Source organism: Ceratotherium simum, chromosome 10 (assembly GCF_057802395.1).
Source record: "Ceratotherium simum simum isolate JZ-2026a chromosome 10, ASM5780239v1, whole genome shotgun sequence".
In the NCBI taxonomy this organism is placed as follows: domain Eukaryota; kingdom Metazoa; phylum Chordata; class Mammalia; order Perissodactyla; family Rhinocerotidae; genus Ceratotherium; species Ceratotherium simum.
The window spans coordinates 13824084-13846370 of NC_141909.1; the positions used below are offsets into that span (position 1 = coordinate 13824084).

Sequence of the window (22287 nt, forward strand, 5' to 3'; positions counted from 1 at the left end):
AAATAAAATCTTTAAAAAAAAAAAAAAAAAAAATACTGATGCTGATTTTGGAGGAGACCAGAGAGGTTCTATGTTGACAGTTCTGAGAATCACAACATGAGGGGCTGAGACAGAGGAATTTCTTTTGGATTAGTTTTGAAAACTCTGACATGTTGGCTGGGAAGAAAAACACACAGGCAATGGTCCTTGCTAATTATTTTCTGAAGGGCTATATGTATATATATTTCTCTCTTAAGTCACTTGATGATTTTTGGATTAACAGGAAAGCAACTGGAATGTTTCAAAGCACATGTTTAAATGGGTGAAACTAAACATATGGATCTTGAACTCCACATGCCTCCCAAGAGGTAGACTGTACATGCAGTAGGGAAAGGGGGAGGTTTCAAGAGCATAACTGAGTTAAGAAGAAACCTTAATATTAACAATGAAAAAACAAAGGCAACAATTTATTTATATATAAAATAGGAGTACTGTAAGATGATAGAAAAAGACAAGCATCCAAAAAACCATTTATCAGAAGGAAAAAACTCTTAATGCCTCCCATCCATAGCCAAATTACACACAGTAAATTCAACGTACTACAAATCACTTACTTTTTCCTTCCCAACAGCCAGACCAATGAGGCTGATGCATTCAATAGTTTTTCCTCTGAGAAGTCTGAGTTCCTTTTGAACTGCATTCTCAACAATGTGCTTTAGTGATGGCATAAATAAGTCATAGTAGGGGACAAATTTTTCCTCTGCAGTATCTGCAACTGATGCGATAGATGTCACAACTTGTTCCAAAACTAACTTGGTGCCTTTTTGAATCAACTAGGAGAAGGAAGATGCACACAATAAATTATGTAAATGAAGAAATAGTGGAAAAATACTGCCTTCAAGTCCCTAAATGCTTTCCTGAAATAGCAGGTTAAGACCACCCGCCAGCAGTCAGAGCGGAGACTGTAGGTTTTGGAGTAAATTTAAGAATCCCTGTGGAACTATTTAGGTGGCATCTTCTCTCTCTTCTGTTAACACAGTGCTCCTTACTCATTTTCGCTTTATCTCAAAGCACAGCTAGTTCTCAAGCACAAATTCGACTCCTCTTAAAATTTTTGTATCCATCAAGCTTAATGCCTATTCTTTCTCACTCATTTTTCCTCATTTATTCTCACTACTTACTATATATTTTGTGCTGTCCTACTACGTTGTGGACAAAATTCCCTTTTTGGTCCATTCCTTTACCTTCTCATCCAAGTGTCCCCAGAAGATATCACTAATGATACCACCGGTACCCTCTCTTGCGCCCATTTCTCCATCTTGGTGAAAGAGATGAGATCACCCTTTCTCCTGTACCAAAGATCTATAGTATTCTCTGACCTGGCTAGTAATACCCAGCTGGTATTTGCAGCTGGGCTCATGCTGTCCTCTGGCAATATTATTTTATAATTCCCTGTGGATTCATATGAATACTTGACCCAGTAACTACTCCAGGTTTTCTTCATTCTGCTCATCAACTACAACCACACTCGCAGCAGAGCTCTTCACTTTGTATTACGAGTTCCACCACACCTTTAAAAGGTTAACTTACTCCTTTCTTCCTCTGTATCTCAGGGTCTGCTTCATGTTTAATGTCTTGACCTGCCTCTGATCTCAAAGGAACGTCCTTCTTCCTCAGCTACCCTCTCTTCATACAACTCTTGCTCACATACTTTATCCTCCTCCCATCCCATCTCAGCAACTCCTTCCTTCAGTCTTTAAGCATCTCACACACTGGCCTTAGGGGAGAAGGGGAGGGCGATAACAGAGACTCTCCTTGCACTTTAGCCCTCTACCCAAACCTACTTGTCAAGTCAGATCTGATCCATCTACTCCTGATTTAAACAACTGACCTGCCTTAAAGAGGTCTACCTCCTTCTGTCTTCAGATACACGTATGTTCCTTTACCATATTCTTAGTCTGCTGTCATCTGACACTGAACACTCATCCTTTGTTCCAAATCCCTTTCTTTGCCTTCTGAGACACACTATCTCTTGTCTTCCTCCTTGTTCTCCTTTAGACCAGTGCCACGCAAAGTGTGGCTGATGAACTGTTAACAGTTAATAATGAGTTAAAAGTACAGGAACTGAGTGTTAGAAACTTCTATAACAATTTGACGGTTACTTTATGTCTGTTGAATATAATAGTAAAAAAGGCTTTTATTTTGTATGTCCTTTCTATTCATATTATTTTTGTAGCAGTAATTCATTTTCACTGTTCATGACAACAAACCGGACCTCAATCTTTGCCTTTCTTACCTGCATCTTCTCTCTCACACACTGCTGTACTAACATCATTCAATTGTTTTTAGGGTGCCTCTCTTACTTAAGCTATAACTAGAAACCGTCTATTTGGATGGCCATGCCTTATTTTAAAAATTCAACATATTTAAAGCAAAAAAGGATATTCTTTTTCACATCTTCTCTCTTTCCGTCATCCAGTTTAGAAGATTGGTCAACAATTTTTACTTCCTTCTCTTTAATCTTTTTAAATTCAAACTGGCAGAAAGAACTGCTAATGCTTCCTTAGAAACATCTTTTAGAATCACCTTTTCCCCTTCATTTCCACTATTACCATCTATGCTCCCTGAACAATGATCATATGACGGTCTTGCCTTAAATCTTCTCCCTTTTTTGTTTATGCCTTACAATGCTACCATGCTAATTTCCTACAATCACATTACTATGATTTCTTGCAGCAGTTAAAAACATAAAATGGTTCTACCAAATTTATATAAATCAGAGTTCAAAAATAACTGCCTTGTTTTCAAGGCAATTCATATATAGTCACGCGCGGCTTAACGAGCGGGATATGTTCTGAGGAATGTGTTGTTGGGCGATGTCATTGCTGTGCAAGCATTATAGAGGGTACTCACACAAACCGAGATGGTACAGCTTACCTAGGCTATATGGTACCCACCTTATGGGACCACTGTTGCATATGTGGTCTGTCATTGATCGAAATGTCATATGCTGCCTGACAGTACTGATTTTACCTAACTTTTAGGCTATACCTTTCCCAATTCCAATGCTGGCCCATTCTCTGGTCAAGCCTGAATTATTATACTTACAACAGCCTGGATTGTGCTCCTCCTAACTTACCATTCTTTATGGCCATGCTGAAAAGTCCCTCTCTCTCCAGGTCCCACCCATCAAATTAACCTAAATTAATTACTAAATAGGGGGATTAAAGATCTTGAAACTTACTTCTTGAAGTTTAAGTACCATGATGGAATGCAGATGTTTCACTAAATTATCTAAATATGGAATAAGTAGCGATTTGGGACAGTCCTCAGTGAAGTTAATGAGAGCAGCAGCGGCATGGGCCTGCACTCGTTGATTGCCTTGGTCTTCCATGGTCTGCAGCAGAGCTGCGATAACCTGTAAAATGAAATCATATAAGCATACATTTTGAAATGCCACCCTTCTTACAGTTTGATTTGAGTGTTTGAGGACCTGTTACTTACCTTCTCATGGAATTTCTTTTGGAAACCAGGTGCAAAATCTGTAGCCATCTGTCCCACGGCATTACAGGCTGCGTACCTTACTCTTGGATGCTAGAATATGTTTCTTTGTATTAGTAAAGGCAATGGGTTCCCATGTGAAACTGGTAATAATTATGAATCAAATATTTACGGGTACTTACAGGATCCTGAAGAAAAAGCAAAACAAAATTTACTATCTCATTTAGAATCCCCTCCATTTGCTGGTGGCATCCTTCACCAATGGCGGATAAGGCCATTAAGCCTGCATGCCGGTATTTCCAGTCAGCTGCAGAGAGGATTACACACGAAAGAACAGCAATCAGACAGCACAAACATGCCATTCCTGTAGTCAGAACTATAAAAAGACCCTCCTCATTTGGAAAACAACAACAAAACATTTTTATACATTTATTAATTATAAAAAGGGACACAAAAAGTGCCTGACAGGATTATTTCATTGTAATATTGGTTATATCACCCATGTATTTCTATTCCAAAAGTTAAAAGGCAATACAAAAGCAAAGAGCTTATCAATACTTATATCAACTACTTAAAATAAGAGACATCCCCCCTAAAATTTACTATAAGCAATAAATATCTGGATTTCCTGTATCACACACTGCTGTTTATTGAATATAGATTCACTGTTTCCACGGTCACATTTCTTTAAAAAGAAAAAAGGTCAAGGAGAAAAGATGCTGCTTTTAAAGAATTTCTATATAATAATATGGTAAATGAATATGGATGAACCTTATTTGCATTCTAATAATAATAATGGCTATTTGCTTTTTGGTTAATAGAATATTAGCTAAGCAATTGTTTATTTTACTAGACTTCATATCCTGTTCTAACATATAATTTCCCTCTCATTTCTAAATATTTATATTTACTGTATTATTGCTCCCTTTAGGCTGCTTCAAATTCCTTGTGGAACAAAGCAAGACATACATAAATATATAAAGGTAGGATCTGTGTACAGCAATGCTTCTCAAAGTGGGACCCGAGAGCCCTGGAACTCCCTGAGATTCTTTCAGGGGGTCCACAAAGTCAAAATTATTCTCCTAATAATATTTTTCTTTCACTTTCATTTTGAGGGTACAGTCAAGTATTTCAGGGATTACAACATGTGTGAAATCCCAACAGACTGAATGTAGAAACAAATATAAGAATTTAGGTATCTAAGATATTGACAAAAATGCAAAATAAGACATTCCTCTAATATTTTTTTTGTGTTGGAAAAGAGTGACTCTTTATGAAAAATGTTATTTCTGTTAATGTGTAATGAGTTTATTATTATTTTAAATGAACATTTTAAATATCTGCTTTAATTTCTAATACAGTGAACACTGATAGAACCCACATAAACAAAAATGTTCTGGGATCCTCAGTAATTTTTAAGAGTGTAAAGGGGACTGAGAAGAGAAAGTTTGAGAACTTCTGGTATAAGGCTTAACCAAGTTATAGAAAAATCCTAAATTGTATCAGACTTAATTTTTCACTTTGGAGAGCCCAAAACCCATGTAAAGATTAACTCTGTTGTAACTAATTCTATGGTAAAAAATTTCTGAAAAATTGCTAATGTTACTGTTAAGTATTAAAACTTTATTATTTACAATAACATTATTATATATGTCTTACTTGTGTTTCAATTACTCAATATACCATTAAGCCAAAATTTCTCCACTGAGGAATAATAATCCTAGGAAACCAATATATCAATATCTTGTAGCAATCTTTGCATACTGGAGTTATTAAAGAATAAATGCAATAAATACTTATTGATAAAGAGGTCCATATTTGGTTCAGAGAAATAAAAAAAGATATATTCGCCTCATATATTCCCAATGTGCAGAGTTCCCAGGAGCGTGTTCAGCAAAATGTGACAGTATGTATGGAGATTTAGAAATGGTTTTCTTCTTCTGAATTTTAAGGTTTAAAAAATTTTTTATGTTTATTATTTAAAGCAAAAACAGTAAAACTATTTTTTAAAATAAAGTGAGGCATATGTTAAGTTACTAGGAAACATGTATCTTTTACCACTGTTGAAGCACTTTTTACATATATTGCAAACATCTTTGGATCCTAACCCCAATCCTGGGTGTAGGGCAAGTATCATTTTCCTGTTTTACAGACAGGAAACCAAAGGTGCAGAAGACTTGCTCAAAATCATACATTTAGCAATAACCAATTTTTATTAAGAGTTCATTGCCATACCTGTAATGCCTTCTGCATCCAGCTAGTAAGGAACTTAAAGTCAAATTCTTTAACTACAAATCACAACCACATCCACAACAAGCCTATTTGAAGAGTAATATGAATCAAGGGAGGAACACTTAACAGCTAGTTGACCTTGTACAATCTTTTAATGTCTCTGGGCTTTACTTTCTTCACCTTAAAAATGGAAAAGCTAGATTCTTTCTAGCAGGCTCTTACAGGTTCAGCAATCCGTGATGCTGTCTCTATCCCTTTGGAAAAGGATCCTCAAAAATTTTACAGGGTAATAAAAGGGGAAAACTATTACTCAAGACCCAGATATAAAATCACATCATTAAAAAGCGATACTGGTTTTGGACCATGCCATTTCGGATAAATAAGAATCTTATAGGATAAGAAGTAGCTAGGTAAATAGTAAAATGGCTAGAGTTGCAAATAATTCACTTTCATTTGAAGCTGGTATTCTGTTACTTCGTTTTACTACTTTAAGATCCTGAATCAAGGGCTTGACCAAGTCTGTCTCTTGTAATGTACCTATAGATATAAATATTACAAGTAAGCCAGGATTTTGGTAGAAGAGTGTATGCAGTAGCATTATTTGTAATCAACACAAATTATTAATATTTAATGAAGAACTGTGAAATGTTATGTGGCTATTAAACAAATGAGGGAGGCTATTATGTGGTGATATGATATACTGTGGAGCAAAAGCTTAAGTCAGTATGGCGTGTCTATATAGTGTATTCACATACAAAAAACTCTGCATATATGCATAAATGAAGTCAGAGAAAAGTCCAGAGAACTGTTAACAGTCGCCACCTCGGAATTTAAGTCAAGAAACTATTAGTTTATATATTTCTATACTTCATTTTTTAAAAAGAAAATCAAGCCCATTAACTTTATAATTAAAAAGACAAAAATAAAACACATATATAACAACAATTTTTGGTATGGATATAAATTACAGGTACAAAGGCTAACAAACGACCAAATATTTGTTAGGAAAATAACAGAAATATGGAAGTAGCTTCTCTTGTGATTATACTGGACATTTTTTGAAATAAAAGATATTGGATGAAGGAAGATTATATGAATCAAATATGCTAATATTTCATAAACATCCAAATAATGATGTCTTATTTAAATTCAAATATAGGTATTTCTCGCTAGGGAGAAAATCTAACCTTTCCTTAGAACTTATAATTTTTTCCTATACACTGAAGCCAATTCTGGGAAGGATTGAATATTGGCAGTAGTAAGGAAAAACATTCTTTAGTTTTAGGATTGAATGGTTCCAAAGATGACCAAATAGAATCTTATCAGTATCATATAAAAATCAGGTTAAGCACAGAATCTAAAAAGGCAAAGATTTATTTTTAGACACATTCTAAGCATTTGTTAGAATTTAAGACTTTAGAAAGCCACATTCCACTATTCTAGCATTTAAAAGAGATATAGCTTACGATTTTGAAGCATTTGCATTATGTGTTCCTTGATCATCGGCAGAACAAGCTTTCCGCCAAGTCCACAAGCCATTCGGTCCAAAGCACTCTCACCAGCAACCGCATTGCTACAAACAAACAAAAGAATGTATCCAACACATTCAAAATACACAAGAATAGTACACTGGACAGACATATTTCTAAACATGTCATTAAACTAGGATTGAAAAAGAATAATTCAAGCAGTCTTTCAAATGTACGTAGTGAAGTTGTGAGTTGAAAACCCTAGAGTTAAAAGGATGGGGTACAAATAAAATCTTTTCATGATTCACCATAGTTTAACTAGTTCTATGTCTGAATCTTATTTTTCAAGACTTTTCCCTCTTTCTCTCTCTCTCTCTCTTCCCCCACACATACTCCTCACTGGCTAAAACTTAGCTTCTGATACTTTCAAGACTCAGAGGTCTGAGCAGAGTGTTTAGGAGCCTTCGGTATCTCACTGCCTGGACACATATCCTTCAAACTTATCAATGGACAAAACTCAGACGACCGAAAGCGGTGCTGAGACTGTATGTGATTTTCCCCTCACTGTGAGCTTCTTTATCTAGAAAGTAGAACAAACTGCTGCCGAAAATTACACAGAGGTGAAACTCAATGCTAGTGTTTTCACTGAATACTGAAGAAATTTGGGCATAAAAGCCATTGTGCTGTCTTAGAACTGCAAGATTAGCAGTGAGTTTGTCATGTGCATAATCTTTAATTGTTCTATAAGACTATAAAGATGAAGCTATAAATGATCTTTAGAACAGGTTAAGACAAACTTACCTTGAAAATATATTTATGGCTTATTTACTTACAGATAAGAAAATCTTATTCATCTAGTCCAGAAAAAACAGCTTCATAAACCATATAAATTTAAGTGCTGTTTACAGGGCAAATTAAAGGCCCAGCAGCAGCATATTACAGTAACTGAACCAGGGAAAGGAAACCCGATCTGAGCCCTGACTTCTCTTCAGCCCTATTAGGTGATTTCCAGTAAAGGATTACTTTCCTATATTCCAAAACAGTAGTAAAGCCAAAAGTCAGTTAGTTTTAATAACAGAATTAAGCCTCAAAAATGCACCATATATTCTGTAAGTCAAATGTCTTTATTTTTAATCTAATATCTGTTACAATAGCTTATACTGACTACCACTCTTTCAGGGGATTAATTTCAGTTCTGGGAGGTAGTACAATGCACTGGGAAGAAGAACAGAAATGCTATTAAACCCCAGTCTACTAACTGGCTATGTAACCTTGGACAAATCGCTCAACTTTCCCTCTCCATTTCTCCACCTGTAATATGATAATATACCCTTAGGACTACTGAAAGAATCAAAATAACAGAGCTCTAAAGTGCTATGTTTCATATACATGTAAGGGGCCATCATCACTACTGGACAGCAAACAGATTTTGGTTGACTTTTCCATAGGAATCTGCATTCATGGGGGCCTCCTAAGTCAAAACGAGTACAACAGTAATGCCAGGGTTTGTCCAAATCTTGCCACCACTGTTTCCTCTCTAGCCTAATGTTAAATTACATTATATTGGGAAAATATGGTTATTTCATAGGGAACTGTGCTGAAACAACTATTCTAAGTGAGGTCTATTCACATAAAGGCATTTAGCACAACAAAGCTTCTTTATAAATTAAAAGATAATTTTTTTCAAACTAAAAAAATCCTCAAGAAAATTTAGAGTAATATGGGGTAGAAAAGATAGCTACTTTAATAAAAATAAATAAAATATAATTTATAAAATTTGATATAGAAATGCATACAACAGAAAGCCTGAGTGTCCCATATTTGAAACTTAAAAGTTTAGTTTCAGATTACAGAATGCAGCAGGGAAGAGATGGGCCTTATAACCCTCAAGTTCTTGCCACCTGACTTTATTCTATTCTGTCAAGAAACCTTCTCACAGAAATTTGGTGTCTGCGGTTACCTATCAAAATCATCATCTTCTAGTTCATCCGCATTTGCCCAATCTTCATCCTCTTCAAGATCAACCATCATTGCCAACATCTGAGGAACTAAAGTAAATAATTATTTCATACGTGAAGACTGTGGCTTTTTTATGTTGTCGATATCACCATTTACAAACAAGAATTTTTAAGTAAAAAGTAAAAAACAAAGGATTTACTTTGCCCCCGAGAGAAAGACAAAAAAATTATTTGCCTGTGCTCCCAACATCTAGTTTATTAAATTTTAACCTTTCGGCCTCATTTGATTTAGATTTTGCTCTTTTTAAGAAGTAACATTAAGGATAAAAGTCAAACTTCCCAAACCCTACTACATTCTCTCCCTCCCTCACTAGACATGAGCCCCATAACAAAATCAGTATTTCTCATTTCCAATCTGTTTTTACACTTGAAGTACAGATCTTTGTATCTATAAACAAAATATAGTACTATTTCAAGATTTTTAAATATAATCAATGGTATCATACTATAACTATTCTTTGGCAATTTGCTTTTTTCTCAACACGCGTGTATTTCATTTTAATCACTTCATAGTATTCCATTACATAAACACACTATCCTGTTGATGAACATTTTGGTTGTTTCTAATTTTTTTCCTATTACAAAATTTGCTTTGATGAGATTTTTATACATATCTTTTGAAGTGTAAGCTCAGAGCATGAAACTGTTACAAGTATCTTCAATATTACTAAAAAGCCACTAAACTGCTCTCCACAAGTGGTTGTATAAATTTGCATTCCTTAGGGAGGCCTGTCTTATTTCACAACAATGTGTGAAGTGCCCTGGAGCCGTAAGAGTCCTCTCCGATCTACATCCTTCATCAACACTTGATACTGGCAAACTTTCTGACAACTTGTATTCCACAATTACACTTATTTTTATTGAGACTGAGCAGTATTTGTTAGCTATTTCAGATTCCCCTTTGTGAATTTTCTGTTTCTAGACTTTGTCCACTTTCTAGATACCCAAACTTTGTTGACTGTGTGCACTGTAACTATTTTCTCAGTCTGTGGCTCATCTTTTAATTTCACTGATGGTGTATTTGGTAAAAAAAATAGTTTACTATTTGCAAATTTAGCAATGTTTGCATCTATGGTTTGTGATTCAGTCTTGAAAAAATCCTTCTCTAACTATCAAACTTCACTTATAAAATGTATCTGTATTATATAGGTGTTTAATCAACCCCAAATTGGTTTTTATAGGATATTTGAGGTTGGGATACATTTTTTTCCACAGAAATAACCAGTTGCCTCAACAACCTTTGATGAATTATCTTTTTAAGTCTGCTTTGTTTCATGTGAGTGCATCTGTTCCCAGAGCCTTTTGTTCCATCTGATCCATTTTTCTACACCTGCACCATCAACAAATTCTAAATCTTCATAGCTGATAGGGCAAGATCTTTACTTTGTCAAAATCGTCTTGGCTACTCCAGGCCCTACGTTCTTCCACATGAATTTTAGGATCAATCTTATCATGACCAACTCTATCAGTATTTTGACTGAAATTACATTGAATTTACAGACTAATTTGAGAGAACTGATGTTTAGTTCTTCTACTGGTTTCTCAATATATTATCCAAATTTCTCCATATACATCTTTTGATTTATTTCCAGGTATTGCAAGTTATGCCTGCTATTATGAGGTTTCAGGGTGCCCACAGCACAGCCACCATATTGGGTCCATGCATATAAGTATGTCTAGAGATACCTTTCCTCAGATTCATCTGACTTTGAAAGAACATTTATTCTATCAACAAATCTATGAACTTACATAATTCTCAGCAAATTTATCCAACAATTTTTCCACATTAACACAAACTATTTAAAGACCTTTGACTTACTTGTCTGTGCAACAATATTGGTATGTTTTCTTAACATAGCAGCTGCAGTCTCAGAGAGGGTCACGATTACTTCAAGGGCAAGCTGGCGTTGCATATTATTGAGGCTAGTGTCTCCACACAACTACAAAGACGACATATTTGTACACATTTAGTAGTTCATTTACTGAAAATAATAAACAGGACATTTATTGAAGTATTTAATTTACCTTTAGACTTAGCTGTAAAGTAGCTTCCAAGTGAGGACGCAAATACTTCGGAACAGTATCTGCAATCTCAACAAGGGATTTTAGGACTGAATCGTCATTCTGATAGCATGAGTCATTTACAGCCTAGAAAAGAAAGACAAAACAGAAAAAAAGGTCTGTGTTCAAGAGTTACTTTATGATGCCTCATTAGCCAAAACATTAAGAGGCAGACAACAGAGAAATAATATTAGAGTATTTTTTTACTAAATGATAACTTAGCAATCTGCATCATGCAAATATAGTTCTACCTATAGCCACATATACACCTTCCTTTTGAATTAGAAACATACAAAATAAAGATTTACATCTAAGTCACAATTAAAACCAATGAAACTATAATAACCAACACAACGAAACTTAAAGCTGTCAAGGAATTCTTTTCATAGCCAGAAGGAATCCCTTTCTTCCGTCCTTCCAATAACCATATCCTACTCTTTTTCATCATACAGTAAATACTAGATCCTATGATACATTTAAAGTGTCCAGTATCACCCAATTTATTTTTTTGACATAAATTTCTTTGGTCACTGTGGTATTTAAGTGTGCATTTTGTATCTACCATTGCCTGTTTCAGAGTGACAACTCTGAGAAGTTCTGGCTAACATTTTAACTTTACTCTAAATTCAGAGGAAGAAAAATCTAAAATTAGACTTAGTGAGTACCTCAAGATTTTAGTAACTGAAGATTTAATACTCTACTAAAATAATAGAATGGAATGGATAATGTTTTGTCATTGACCTAAATTATCTTTTCAGTTTGATAGCTTGGGGAGAAGAGTTTCTATTAATTCCTGCTATAACCCTATATCACATAGGAACCTTCAGTTTTAGCTCCTCTAATCCTCTCTAACCCACTGGTTCTCAACAGCGGCTATTTCTCCTAGGAGGCGTCTCTTGATTGTCACACGATTGAGAATGGCAAAGGCCAGGGGTCCTAGATGTCCTGCATCTGACACAAATGCTTACAAGGAACTCACTCTTCCTATCATGTACCTCACGTGATCATAAATGTCAGACACTTATAAAAATGAAAAACTTGTTTATAATGATCTGAACCTAGAATCTAACTCACAAATTATTTTTTGCCTGATTTTAATTAATTCATTTAATGTAATGAATTCCTCCCACAAAATATAAATATTGCATAAATCAAGAATGAATTCATACTTTGTTTTGTCCAAAACTTTACCTTTTCTAGAAATCAAATCATCAACAGTAACAGCCATCACGGGGTGTTTGACTTGTCAGTGGTGCTTCTGTACCGGTTCACATTTTTCGCTATTGCACTGGGACAGATCACTTAGAAATCACCTAGTCTCCTACGTCTTTCATTGTAGTCATGCCCTAGCATTTACATATGGAAAAGCACGCCATACGTGATATGCATTATTTTTTCTGTTACTTTCTTTTTATTTCCTCTTTGTATTCACTTAGGGCCACGGATTGATATTTTTAAAACTTTTGCATGTTGTATTATCCATGCATTTCATTTTAAGACAGAATATGAGAAATTACAAAATATTTGTTATAAAAAGGGGTTTGGAGTTTGACAAGGTTGAGAATCACTACTCTAACTTACCCCATCTTATTTTACTTTCTTTCTTTTTTTTTTCCTGAGGAAGATTCGCCCTGAGCTAACATCTGTTGCCAATCTTCTTCATTTTTTGCTTGAGGAAGATCAGCCCTGAGCTAACATCTGTACCAATCTTCCTCTACTTTATATGTGGATAGCCACCACAGCATGGATGACAAGTGGTGTAAGTCTGCACCTGGGATCCAAATCCATGAACCCGGGCCACCGAAGCGCAGTGCGCCAAACCTAACCACAGGGGCAGCCCCTTATTTTACTTTCTGATTGAGGCAGAAGGTGTCCTTAAAATAATATCCTTGGGATCCAATAATATGATTTACCTATAAACTATTTACTTTATAATACAAACTATTACAAGCCCCATGGTTAAGGGTAAGAACTCTAGTCCAATCTGGGTTTGAATTGTGCACAATTCCACCACTTACCAACACTGTGACCTTGGGCAACTTTCTTATCCTGTCCTCCTTAGTTTCTCCTTATGTAAAATGGGCATTAAATCGCACAAGTTATTTGGTTGAGTCAATGGAAATAACCTATGTGATTATATATTTAATAATAAGCATAAATTGCTTATATCATTTTCATTATAGAAAAATGTTGAAACTCTAACCTAAACATTTTAAGAGACTAAGAGTCTACCCAAGGCAACAGATGTAAGCTCAATGGGGACAGATGTGCATGTTTGGTTCACCGCTGTATCCCCAGCACCCAGTGCCAGCACACAGCAGGCAATAAAGATTTACTGAATAAATGAATGCACCAGAGAATTCTGATGAGAATTTACACTAAAGAAAACCAATAAAGACATAATTATCACCTATTTTATACTGTTTTCTTACCTGTAAGAATCCGGGTAACAAGTCTGCAAAATGTTTAAACAGAGCAACATTATGCTCGTTTGCAAGTATAAATGCAGCTGTAGCTCTAGCAGATAATGTTCTGATCTAAAATGAAGCAAGTGAAAAATGTCAAACATGAGACATTTTTAATGGACGCGAGTTCAAGTTTTCTCACTCAAGATGAAATTTTCTTTATCAGTAAAACTAGTGTTTATATTTTAAAGCATAGACGTAAAGACAATCTCCAAATACATAAATTTCTTTCACAAGTTAGACATATTAAATTAGGTGTTAACATTAATGGACTTGAAATTATTTACCGATGGATGTTCCTGATCTTGCATACACTGAACTAGCATCCGTTTGATGACGTCTAAATAGTGCTGCTGCTGGTTCCCAAAAATTCCCGGAAAGTTCCTAAAAAAAGATCCAAAGCACTATTTAAAAACTACATTATATCTTAGTAAGTGTCAGCTAGAACATCTAATGCTACAGTCTTAAATGTCAACCTGACTCAAAGTGTGCATTAATCCTTAAGGTTGAACATCATCCATCCTCCAAGCAATCCTCTTTCGCGGTTGGGTGAATGGAAACAAGCGTAGTGGAGAGGATTAGGCTGGGAGCAGATGCAACCCAGGTGCACATTACTCAGCAACCCATCCCAGCCCTTTGCTTTATACTCTGTCTCAGTGGGAAGCTGACCTGGGCTGCAGGATGGGGTTTCAGATGGCAACTACAGTAACCATGCTTTCTGACAATCTGCTCCTAGCCTTGGTGATCCAGGTAGTCCAAGTTCTGCTCTATCTTAAATCTGGCAAACAATTAAACTTAATACTTTTACTTAATTCTCTACTTTGGACTATTGATATAAATAAGATACATGTGACAATTGAAGTAGAAAATAGTGTAATATCTACCTTTATTCTCTTCTGATGCTCAGGTATATCTTATTTTAAAAAGTGTCTATGATCTTGAAAAGTTATAAATCTAATCATATTACATTTTAGTAGAACTGTATGATAACACAGTAGGGCAAAATTTTCAGAAATAATCATTTAACTACAAACTTAGACCATTTGCTTATAAATATATGAGTTTATTAAAATATCATATTTTTAAAAGCTTGCTCATAGAAGACCAGAAAACAATGGGGATTCACCAGCATTTTTCTTTCTCTTCCTCAAGATGCTATTATTAAAGCGGCTTTCTAAAAGCTACACTTAGTACTGTATCAATCTCCAAATAAAGAAGAAATCGTCCCAGAAATTTCTTCAGAATCATAAAAGACAAAGGAAAGAAATAAAACTGCAGAGAACCTTTGTATACAAAAAAGAATCATAATACGAAATAAAAAGCTTTGTGTTTCTTCAATTTTACTTCCAAAGCAAATACAAAGCTTATCTAAAGGCACTATCTTAAGTCTAAAAAGTTAAGTTGGACTAAAACAATTAATTAAAATGTGCTTTGTGCATTCATGACATTACATTTTTCAAAAAAATGAGATTAATGTATATACCAGAAAATGTGAAGGGCAGCTTCCTGCAGTCCCATGTTTTGAGAGCTGACTGAATCAAAAAGGAACTTCAAACCTTCAGGCCATTGGTTGTTGCCATCCTCATCTGTAAGTAAAGAAATCCAGGCATAAAATGTGTAAGTCAAAACTTCACAACATTTAAGGGGGAAATCCTTTCATTTCATAAGCCTTATTCAAAATACATAGTAGTAGAAAACGTTATGTGCTCTATAATTTTTTTTAAATTAGGTTCTTTAACCATAAAAATGGCATTATAATCTTGTAAAAAGCAATTGTGTGTATTTGGATTACATAAGCACAGATATTAGCATGGTTATTTCTAAGGAGTGGGATTTGGAGAAAAGGCAACACTTTTGACTATCTTATTGGTTGAATCTTTTATATATACTATTGTTATTAAAGATTTTAAAAAGTAGGCAAAGCTTATATTTGGTAACCAGGTCTTAAAACCAAAATAATTATTATTTTCAAACTGGAGAAGACACAGGACTGGGAATCCCAGGACCCAGAGCAGTGTTCATGTTATCAATGGGTTTACTCTTAAACAAGATTTTAAATATACAATTTCTGTGATACTCTGTAATAAAAATGAGTGACCATGGGGGCCAGCCCAGTTGCCCAGTGGTTAAGCTCGCTCGCTCCGCTCCGCTTTGGCGGCATGGGGTTTCCAGGTCCAGATCCTGAGCATGGACCTAAGCACTGCTCATCAAGGCGTGCTGGGGCAGGTGTCCCACATATAAAGTAGAGGAAGATGGGCACAGATGGTAGCCCAAGGCCAGTCTTCCTCAGCAAAAGAAGGATTGGCAATGGATGTTAGCTCAGGGCTAATCTTCTTTAGCAAAAAAAATTAAAAAAAGATAAAAAAAGAGTAACCACAAAAATCTATCGTACCAGTTAAGAAACTCACTGGTTATATTGTCACAAAGGACTAAAGAGTTGTAGAAATTACAGGTGAGTTATGCACTTTTTCTTTTTCTTTTTTTTTTGGTGAGGAAGATTGGCCCTGAACTAACATCTGCCAATCCTCCTCTTTTTGCTGAGGAAGACTGGCCCTGGGCTAACATCCGTGCCCATCTTCCTCTACTTTATATGGGACGCCGCCACAGCATGGCTTGACAAGCGGTGCGTACCCAGGATCTGAACCGGCGAACCCTGGGCCGCTGCAGCGGAGTGCGTGCACTTAACCACTTGCGCCACCGGGTTGGCCCCTGTACTTTTGCTTTTTAAAAATTTCCCCTATATTTGCTGAACTTTTCTGAAATGACAAGTGTGCTACTTAGCTGACATTAAAAAGATAACATTAATCCACCCCTTCAACATAAAGATGATGCTTTGAGGGGGAATAAAATAGCTGCTTAAAAAAAAATCTATGGAGAGAGCACTTTGAAACATTTTGGAAATATTTCCATAATTAAGTGATTTTGAGTTAGAAATGATGTCACCTATAAAAATTCATATCTGCACACTTAAAAAACTCAAAAATAGAATTTTCTAAGCTGTTTAAAAAACTCAACATTAAGAGTTTCAATGGTTTCGAACTTATTTAAAATATAAAAATTTAACACATTTCCTATTAGTTTTTAAGAACTGGTTGATACCAGTAAACTGAATTGAACGAGAACTTCTATATTACTGGTAGCTGAGGTTCAAAAATTAGTATCATGATTTACTAAGCACAACCAACAATTCTCCCACTTAGCCCTTATTTTAGTGAGGTATCCTTTTCAACCTCTAAAAATACGACCTAAATGAACTGAGTTTAAAATCACATCTATTAATCTGTCAAAAAAAATAACGAAACATATTCCATTGCATTATTAATATTCTCAGTGGCCAAAAAGTTTTGACTGTTGGTAAAACGCATTTTTAGATGTTTTCCTTTTATCTCATCCTTTAAAAGCATTTTTGGGTATTTTATAATATACATGGTATAGCAGTATAACAGCACATACGCACAATTTATAAATACACAAATATAACAGCTAAAGCACCTGAAGTCCACTGATTTCTACTTCTATTGACAAGCTTAATCCACGAAGTAGGTTATAAGTTAGAATATGCTTTCAAACCTTTACAGATTAAGGGGGAAATAAAACTGACAATTTTCAAGTAAACTGCAAAATATTTCTCCACACGATGTTTCAAAGACCAGTAGGTAAGTATAATGACTGCACTTCACAAACAACTGTAATTTTTGACTCTAAATGCAGAATCCATAATCACTCTCATTTTGAACAGACTAAACAGTGCTCAGGTACTTGTGAATCTTCCTCTAAAAGGATTCCACTTGGGGGAAAAAAAAAGGAAGGACATACTCATTTTCTTCTACAACATAATAATAAATGCATTTGCATACACACCTATTAAATTCCTGGCCAGCTCTGCAGCAATATCACAAATTTTTTTCCTCATGCTAGACTGTGTTTCCATTTGAATAATCATCAGTAGTTCACTCTTGATGGCAGTCTGAACATCAGAAGGAAGAGTTGGATAGACTTCATCAAATGCAGAGGACAAAAGACGTCTTAGGAGAACGGCAGCCATTTGTCTAGCCTATAAATAGATAACACTGTTAATAACTTGGTGTCTTACCAGAGAAAAAATTTCTAACAAACTAGATTCACTCTGCCATTGATGTATTTTACTATTCTCTTTTTACAATTCCTTTCAAAGGCACTGTTAGATTAAAAAAACAGGTAAAATACATAAAACTCCTTCTAATCACATTAATCTACTACACAGAAAATGACACCCAAAAGCTATTTTTGTTTATAGCTTTTGAAAGCCCTAAACACATTAGATCTCAAATAGGAACACATATCTTAGCAATGATAAACCTGTCTTTAATTCCTATTTTTAATACATTCTTTGAAGAAAAACAAATCTTAATATAAACTGCAAACCCTATAATGTTCTTTTCCTACTTCTGCACCTGGCTCTCCTTCTAGTATATGAAGTGCCTTTCCTACCTAATTTTATGCTCTCAGCCTGGCATATCTTGCTATATCTCCACACTTTCATTAACCTCTTAGATAAAATGCTATCAAATCCATTTATCTTTATGCTTCATTCACGCAAATACACGCTGCAAGTTCTTGATATCTGAAAAGTGCTAACAACCTCAATGTGCATATTCTTATCCTATTGTAAAACCTATAGAAAATACTTAAGTTTGGCATTTTCTGCATAATATTCCTTCAGATTAGCAAAAGAAGTCAAGACAATTGCCATTCTAAAATTTTATCATATTAAATCAATAAGCCATTAAAAATATTAAAAACAATTTTTCATATTCTTTTTTTTCTGGGCTGCAGCTATTCATTATCACTATAACTACTGTGGGACTGTGACCAACAAAAAAGAGTTAAGTTATACAAATAAAATTTGACAGGGGCCGGCCCCGTGGCTTAGCGGTGAAGTGCGTGCTCTGCTACTGGTGGCCCGGGTTCGGATCCCAGGCGCGCACCGACACACGGCTTCTCCGGCCATGCTGAGGCCAGGTCCCACATACAGCAACTAGAAGGATGTGCAACTATGACATACAACTATCTACTGGGGCTTTGGAGGGGCGGGGGGGAAGGAGAAGGATTGGCAATAAATGTTAGCTCAGAGCCGGTCTTCCTCAGCACAAAGGGGAGGATTAGCACAGATGTTAGCTCAGGGCTGATCTTCCTCACAAAAAATAAATCAATAAATAAAATTTGCCAATTTTTTTCTCCATATACTTTTCACCGCGAAATCTTTTTACCTAAATTTCTTTTGGCAGGTAGCAAACTTTTTAAAAAGAATTTATGCTCTAGAAAGCATTCAAAGTGGTTAAAATTCCCGTAAAAGTGGTTAAAATTGTGCAATTCTTCTCACGCATACACTGAAAACTATGAAGCCACAATTCAGATGTCGAGGCTAGTTCACAATCCTCCTCTAATTTCTAAATCAAATCAATTTAAATACGGTTCAATATAGGTTTTTAAAAATAAAATTCAATAATTTTCATATTATTCTTGGCTTTAAAATGTTTTATAGCTAACTTGCATCAATCTTCAAGAATTAAAATAGCCAAGTGTTTTTAGAGATTTAAGCTACCTTATGCATGTCTGCTCTTCATATTTGACATTCATTTTGAATTAAAGAGAATATGTTACAAAGGTAAAGAAGCACCTTTCGTTATCTACTTTAAAAAACTGAGGCACTTTTATAATGTTTTCGAAGTGTTATCAGAGAACATGAAATTGCCAATTTAAACTGATTGACTAGAAGTCAGGTGTAATATGATGTACAAGTTTCAGCGTGACTTCATTTCCCTCATGTGTTAACATAAGCATTTTACATACAGCGTGACTGTTAGCAAAGAAATCTCCCTTTACAAATACTAAATGAAATGTTTCCTAGTGGGGTAAGTTTTCTAGACTTCAGTATTTTGACTCCTTTTCCAAAATAAACAGAGAATATGCACTTAACATTCAGTATACACAAGGACATCACTTTTGGGGAAGCAAAAAAAAATTAGCTGCTAAATGAATAGAAAAGCAGTAAGAAATTATAAATTTGAATTTGGTAAAGTAACTAGGTAATTTGCTAAAAACTATCATTTTTAAAGGACTCTACAAAGTGTCTCTTTGTTCCTAAACATCTTTAGCACATGATTCTTCACCAATGAGAGATGGCTATAAGCATAAAATTTTTAAGGATAGACAAAAAGTATTTTTTCAGAAATAGCTGGCAACACAATAAAACGCTAAATGAATGAAATTTCCTCCTTTAGAATGAACTGTTCCACGGAAGAAAATTTTTTATAGTTACAGAAATCACTTAAACTTAATAATTTTTATTTAAGAACCATTAACTTGTAAATAGTCTGGACACATCATCTTACATGGAAAAAAAGAAACTGGCATTCTTAATACAGGGTACTTCAAAAAAAATTATAACTCCAAAGTAGCTTTTAGCAAATAATAAGTTCAAAGTTCTGATAACGTCTAGGCAGTAAACAATAGTTCTTATTATCCACTCTGACTACTATCTAATACCCAAGTTGTTTTGTAAAAATGTCATATTCTCAAATACTCAAGTAGTACCTCCTCAGCAGCTGTTGTATTTCTGATGGCTTGTAAGAGGAATGTGATCTTTGACTGGCCTGGGATATTCTCATAGGTTTCCTATATGAAAAAGAAAGACATCAGAGGTTAGAATATGTTAGAAAACTTCTTGAGTACACCAGGGAAAAGAAATGAAATGAACAGTGGGAAAGATCCATGCATGAGGACTCATATAATCTATGTCTGGTGTTAAAATTTTCTCCTGTGACATAAAATATACTTCAGATAGGTTAGGAAAGAGGATGTCCAAGGAGTTACTTATCAAGTTCCTTTCTATCTTTATCTCATAAATAGATTTTTATGGTGTATGTGCATATTTTCTCAACTTCTGCTCCCCTGATTAACAAAACTCAAGGGCTAAGAGAGCCAAAACATTGTTAAATGTGACTCGAGCTACCATGCTGCAAAGTAAGTGCTCATTCAATATCCCCTTACATCCTGGAAAACTGCTTATCTCATCAACATTTTTTAGGCCAGATTATGTAGAATTGGTTCCAAGTACCACTACTTACAACCACGAGAGACATACCTCAGATGAAGCAAGTCAGAAAAAGGGAAAGTATTCAAATTCTTCATGCTACCTTTTCTTTCAAGCAAGGATTATATTAAAACCATATTATACACATAAATAAATTAATACGGTCAGGAGAAATTTGGCCAGGAGACTTTAATATCATTTTAACAGATCCAGAAATCTAGGTTCTGTGACGCAGGACACCTCCTTCCTTCTCCATTAATAACATAAAATGAGAGCAAATTGGTTAACAATAAAAAGTTGACACCAATTAAAAGACTGAGTGTCAGAGGGGATCAAAAAACAAGACCTAAGGATATGATGTCTACAAAAGTAAGTTGAAGAGAAGTATAGATTTATGTGTGTGTATAAAAATTCTAATAGTAGTCTTTTACTGTGGAAAAGAAATCATTATTTTAAGTACACTTGGAATTGTTTTCTCCAAGAAGCCTCTCAGTAGATATAGTCCACTCTCATCTATCCACTTTAAGGGTATAATGTAGATAATATGTTAATTTCTTAAGCAGTCTAAGTTCACAGAGCTTGTCAGCTCTCTAACAGCTACCACTCCCTATAAATCTACCTGGTTTCTCTGGACAGAAGTGACAAGCACAAGGGAGGGAAAACATGGCTTCCCTGAATCCACATTTACCTTACACCTTTTATTAAGTGCTCCATGGCATCTCTGAGATATTGACAGATAAGGAAATAAAGGCTCAGAAGTTAAATGACTTGCCTAAGGTCACAGACAATAAACAGCAGAAAGAACTCTGGTCTTCTGAGGTCAACTGGACTCAGTATCTCCCTGGCTTTGAATGCTCTTCTCTGGATTTTACCCCTGGGGGCTGACTCCACCAAACCACCAGTCCTATTTATGTAGTGCCACACAGTTTTCAAACTACTCAAATACATCTCCCTTTGGGGAAGAACAAATTTTGGGAAAAGGAGAATTCAAAATCTTCTGACAACCTCAAGTTCCTCTAAGACATAAGCACAAAGGGATGTAACAATGCTGAAGACTGTGACAAAAAGTATTCACAGTTTATTTACCCAGAAATGAGACAGATTATGTAAAGATATCCACAAGATGACCGCCTTTAGGTTTTTCACTTATCTTTATCAAAACAACTCAAAAGCCGGTACAACTTTTTCATTTAAATAGTCTCTCATAGAACAATAAAAATGTCTTTTTATTCCTTGTACCTAGTTTAGTCCCCGATGCACCGTAGATGCTATAAAGTTTAACACAAATGTCCAGTGGTCTAAATCAAGTTCTGGAAAAAAAATTCTTTACTAGGGTATCACTCTGAGAAAACCTGTTATAAATTTTGAGGATCTCTACCCTTACCCAGCTAGGACTATTAGTATGACAGTTATACAATGCAAATTCTAGTAAGGACTTAAAAACATTAAGTCAAATATTAAACTCTATTCCATAATGAATTAGCAGT

At 35.1% G+C, this 22287-nt stretch overlaps 1 protein-coding gene across 1 annotated transcript in view; it reads right to left on the minus strand.

Annotated features, from left to right (window-relative positions):
- IPO5 (importin 5) overlaps positions 1 to 22287 on the minus strand; it is a 39347-nt gene that overhangs the window by 13275 nt on the left and 3785 nt on the right. Inside the window, exons 2-14 of the mRNA XM_004423126.3 lie at positions 20302 to 20382; positions 17587 to 17779; positions 15209 to 15311; positions 14013 to 14109; positions 13693 to 13797; positions 11225 to 11347; positions 11019 to 11139; positions 9142 to 9229; positions 7179 to 7285; positions 3663 to 3787; positions 3484 to 3573; positions 3224 to 3397; positions 594 to 812 (exon numbers count right to left, since the gene is read on the minus strand). Of these exons, the coding sequence (XP_004423183.1) occupies positions 594 to 812; positions 3224 to 3397; positions 3484 to 3573; positions 3663 to 3787; positions 7179 to 7285; positions 9142 to 9229; positions 11019 to 11139; positions 11225 to 11347; positions 13693 to 13797; positions 14013 to 14109; positions 15209 to 15311; positions 17587 to 17779; positions 20302 to 20382 (1626 nt within the window). The remainder of the gene's footprint in view (positions 1 to 593; positions 813 to 3223; positions 3398 to 3483; positions 3574 to 3662; positions 3788 to 7178; positions 7286 to 9141; positions 9230 to 11018; positions 11140 to 11224; positions 11348 to 13692; positions 13798 to 14012; positions 14110 to 15208; positions 15312 to 17586; positions 17780 to 20301; positions 20383 to 22287) is intronic.